Source organism: Octopus bimaculoides, chromosome 5 (genome assembly GCF_001194135.2).
Source record: "Octopus bimaculoides isolate UCB-OBI-ISO-001 chromosome 5, ASM119413v2, whole genome shotgun sequence".
Lineage (NCBI taxonomy): Eukaryota > Metazoa > Mollusca > Cephalopoda > Octopoda > Octopodidae > Octopus > Octopus bimaculoides.
In genome coordinates this window covers 78,088,050-78,092,889 of record NC_068985.1, presented here as the reverse complement: position 1 = coordinate 78,092,889, position 4,840 = coordinate 78,088,050, and the positions used below count along the sequence as shown (strand labels likewise).

General features: G+C 36.6%; 1 protein-coding gene across 3 annotated transcripts in view; it reads left to right on the top strand.

The window, feature by feature from the left end:
- Positions 1–4,578, top strand: part of LOC106880246 (synaptotagmin-17) — a 102,020-nt gene extending 97,442 nt beyond the window's left edge. For all 3 annotated transcript variants that reach the window (XM_014930110.2, XM_052967805.1, XM_052967806.1), the window contains one exon: positions 1,605–4,578. In XM_014930110.2, coding sequence (XP_014785596.1) covers positions 1,605–1,957 — 353 coding nt within the window. In that variant the 3' untranslated portion in view covers positions 1,958–4,578. The remainder of the gene's footprint in view (positions 1–1,604) is intronic.
- Positions 4,579–4,840: the final 262 nt, after the last annotated feature.

Sequence of the window (4,840 nt, the reverse complement as noted above, 5' to 3'; positions counted from 1 at the left end):
AAGTGGAAAACGCATCTGGACCAATGAATTGCTTCAAATGAAGAATACTTTGAAGGCGATAAAAGTATAGAGATGTAAAACTAAATGAATAAAAAAGTGATTTTAAATTCTCAATCGCAGAATAATACAAATGATATAGCCTGAACAGGATAAACTATCCCTATTTTGCAGAGAAAATTGCAAATGGCTAGCTGTGGACTTGAACTCACATCCCCGTAATTACATGTCACGATGCTTTGACCGATTAAGCTAAGCTACCCACTACAAATTCTTCTGCAAATTAAGATATATAAATCTCGTTTTATGAGACGCTGTCATATGTTAAATTCAAATTACGACAAACGTAAATAAACAAACGAAGTTTGCTTTTAGAAGCGTTGAGATGTCTTTTAGAAAGTTAAAGAAGTGATTTTAAATTCTCAAATGAATAAAATAATATTGCAATATTTTGGTTTCTTTGGGGTACCTCCTCGTATGTAGGTGTATGTATGTATGCATGTATGTATGTCATTCAGTTTTATTTCAAGATTTCTTGCCAATAGAGAAAGAGCCGGTTTCTAACCAAGATTCAAGGTTCCTTCATCGGGGTTTCAACAACAGCGTTTTTGTGCATGTATCTGTGTATATGTTCCGTATTTGGAGTCAGTGCATATGTAGGTTTGAATGTTTTCTTTTATGTATGTATTTTCGTGCACTTATTTGCACGTCTAGACATGCGCGTATACAATTAAATGCTAAACTTCTAGAAAGTTTTACAGATTTTTACAGTTCCGTTGATGATTTGGATCTGTAGTTTTCGAATCAGCTTTCTCCTTTCTGGTTTTGAGAAGCCGAATTTCTCAAGATTGGTATTTAGGCAATGTGTTACATTGTCCAGTACTCCAATAATCACAAATATAAACCTGAAAGTGTAATTCGGGTAGAGTAACTGTAGATTTCTCAATAATTAAGCGTAGGTGTTTTCTTTTTCACTAGCTTTATGTTTACATCTGCTAGGCAGCTGATTTCCACGACTGTACACAGTTTCTCTTCTCTGTCCTAAATCACTATATCTGGTCCATTATTTTGCATTTTATTGAAGTTTTCTCTGGGACATTCCACCAGTACTCCAGGATTATCCTCGGCTTTTCTCATCGTGGCTTTAACTGTAGAGGTTAACACAGTTTCCAGCCAGTGAGTTGTGACTATACAATGCTGCACTAGTGTAGGTAGGGTCGGTAGGAGCACTTTTAAAGTAGGCGGCACTTTTAAAGGGGCAGTACTTTTAGGTCTGCTGTAGGCAATATGTGTTTTTTTGTGGGTCCTGGAGCGGCAAACGGAAGGGCCGCCCCGTGTGGCACACACCCTAGCTACGCTAGTGCTATGCTGGGATACATTAAAAAATGTAACTCATATATTTTTATACTACTTCTATCTAAATTTTATTTATTTCAGATTTTCACACATATAAGCACTAGACTGTCACTTACATACCTTTGTATTTTCACTTCATGAGTGTTTACTGTTCATATCCTTTTCCATTCCGGTGCTGTGCATTTTTCAGCAGGCAATTCATTTCTGTATAAACATTGTACCTTTTTCTATTTTCTTTTTTCTTTACGCAGATCCATTTGTGAAGGTAACTCTGACCATCAATGACAAGATCATAAAATGTAAGAAAACTACCTGCAAAAAAAATACAATTGACCCAGTTTTCAATGAGTCGATCAACTTCAACGTATCGCCCCGTCAACTGGCGAATGCAAGCCTAGTTGTGTCCGTGTGGGATTATAACTCGAAGAGCAAGGACGATTTCGTTGGACGTATCGTTCTCGGTAAGATGGCTACAGGTCCGCATGAAATTACGCACTGGTCTCGTATGGTACAGTCACAGCGTTCGGCCATCGCTCAGTGGCATTCGCTGCGCACGCGCCAAGAATGTGATGCCGTCTCAGCTGCATCGATTGCTGTTCCTTGAGACTTAGGAGACATTGAAACTGTTTGCAATTGCACGTCCAGAAATCATACTGATTTATATATACACAAATAGACTAAAACACACACACGCATATATACATACACTCTCTCTTTTCCTCTCTCCTTCACCTTCTCTCTCTCTCTCTGCTTAAGCTATCTTAGTAACATATGTCACCAAAGACATGACCAACAAACAACTACTAAAACTATCACCTAAACCTCAAAAAAGCAGTAACACGATCATTAAAACTATCAATTATACAAGACCATTAACGTAACCTCTAAAACTATGACCAATACGATAACAGAACTACTACACCAACTCAACCGCCAGACTAAGACCTATAGAGCACTGAAGCATCACCATTAACACAATCATTAAGACTACAACTTCACCACTAAAACTACCGCTTACACAATGACTGAGCTACTATACAGTAACCCAACTACTAATACTGTCACCTACGTAATAACGTTGCAACACCACTAGTACAGTTAATCCAACCTATACAACAGAACAAATACAGCACTAACTGCAACACCACTTCCCTCCACACCCACAACACCAATACCTCTACTTCTACCATCATCACTACTACTACTACTACTGATGCTGCTGCTGCTGCTGCTGCTACTACTACTACTACTACTACTACTACTACTACAATAGCAGCAAATACAACATGTATAATCAACACCATAGTAGTATGAGCAACTTCAAACATGTGTGTCAATATATATTTCAATGTTTGTGAGACCCTCTTGCTCTCCTCCTCCCCCCTCTAGTTAGCCCTCACCTATCTAGTCTCCCTACATTCATATGTTGAGTTGGCTCCTCCTTGCTGTAGTTATCCAAACTCTCCTTTTAATATATTCAGAATGAATCTTGTATCCTGTATTTCTCCGTATATATTCCTTGTGACTTTCTCAATATGTTGGTCACACAAAAGCTGAAACGTGGACGGGTATTTTACCTGCTAAAGATAACAAGCCACCCCGCAAATACCCTGCAGTCTTAAAAATCTCAAAAAGCAAACAGATATAAACTATAATCAGGCTTTTCCCTAACCATGTAAATCAACCTTAAGCGATTGCTTCTTAATTTCTTGCAATTATAAGGTGGCAAGCTGGCAAAATCGTTAGCACGCCAGGCAAAATGCTTAGTGGCATTTCGTCTGTCTGCACATTCTGGGTTCAAATTGTTTTTCATCTTTTTGAGGGCTCAATAAATTAAGTACCAATTGACCATTGAGGTCAATGTAATCGGCTAGCACCCCCCCACCACCAAATTCCTGGCCTTGTGTCAAAATTTGAAACCAGTTTCATGCAATTATCTCCCCTTTTACTTTGAGAGTCACTAACTATTGCTGTCAGAATATTCTTTTCTGTGCCCAACTAAGAGGGAAATTTTCCAATAATTAAGAGCTTTGGGTATTTGACATACAGTATTAATACATCACTCCTAAAGTTATTAGTCTTAGATACATTATATCTAAATAAAATAGGATGGTCACAGATGAAAACCTTTGATCAGGACTGACATGGGACTAATTAACTACGGTTTCCTCTCTGGATATTATTTCTGCCTCCTCTCTGTTAATTGCATTGCTTGTTCATTGCTTCTGCCTCCAGCTCTTTTAATTCATTAGTGGCAATACTACTTGATACTAACACCAGATCATTCTAACTGTTTCACATCTCATAGAATTAACACAATTCCTTCACTCACCACACTTAATTCAAAATGGTGGTTATGTTGCTATTTATCCATTTCTACTCCCAGTTTATTCAACTTTGGTCACAAGTTAGCGAGAGAGAGCTTCTTTATTGTCATTTGACTTGTTCAATATAATCATCCTAAATTTCCTTTCACAAACTCCCTTCCATAAGATTTAAGCTCTAAATATCAAAACAACATACGGTGAGGATATAAGAATGAAAGAAAAAAATGCCAAAAAAAAAAAAAAAGAAACCAATGGAATCAAACAAGACTGCAAATCAGTTTCAAACATGGATGGAAAATTGTTCACATTACTTACACTGCTAATATTCTTGTGAAATGCATGAATGTCTTAACTTCATATTTACTGGCTACTCAAAAATATAAAGCTTTTGTTCTAGTAAAAAGAAATTAATACTCTCACAGCATATGATGAGTGACGTAGAGAAGAAGATAAAATGCACATTTAGTGACCGTAAAAATGCAGGTTCTATCGGTGGTTGAGAAATATTTTACGCTGTTTCATAAATCTTTTACATTTTGGGAAAAAGCACAATTCCTTACAATGTCCCACATTTTGTCGCCTCAACCAAGAAAGAAATCAATTTTACAACAACAACTTTTACACTTATAAAGCAGGATGACATAAAGAATAAAGAAAAAAACTATGAGCAAACTAAAGAGAAAGAATCTTTGATTGTTGGCTCTTAGATTGCTCTTGGATTACTTGTTTAACCACCTCCATGGACATGTGTCATGTATTCAAGCAGAAATAAGTGAAGATACCTAACATGAATAACAACATCAACAAAAATACGAGGCCAGTCAGGTTACAAAATATTTTCTCATTCTGAGAGGTTATTCTACTACAACCTGTTTTATTAATAAACATGTTCATAAGATTTTTTCCCTTGATTCTAGCTCCAGGCTGTCTCTGGTCCATGGTGAAATGTACCAGTTGTTCAGCAGTGATAAGTGCATTTAAAAACATATTTTCATTTAAGACTGCATTTACCAATTGCTGGAAATATATTTATTTATTTTCTTATTTATTTTTTTACTTTGGCATAAGACCAAGAAACATGCAGGGCAAGTGTAATGATGGTTCTGATTACCCATTACCATTATGTGGGTAGAATTTTATTTTATTGCTTCTAGAGAAAT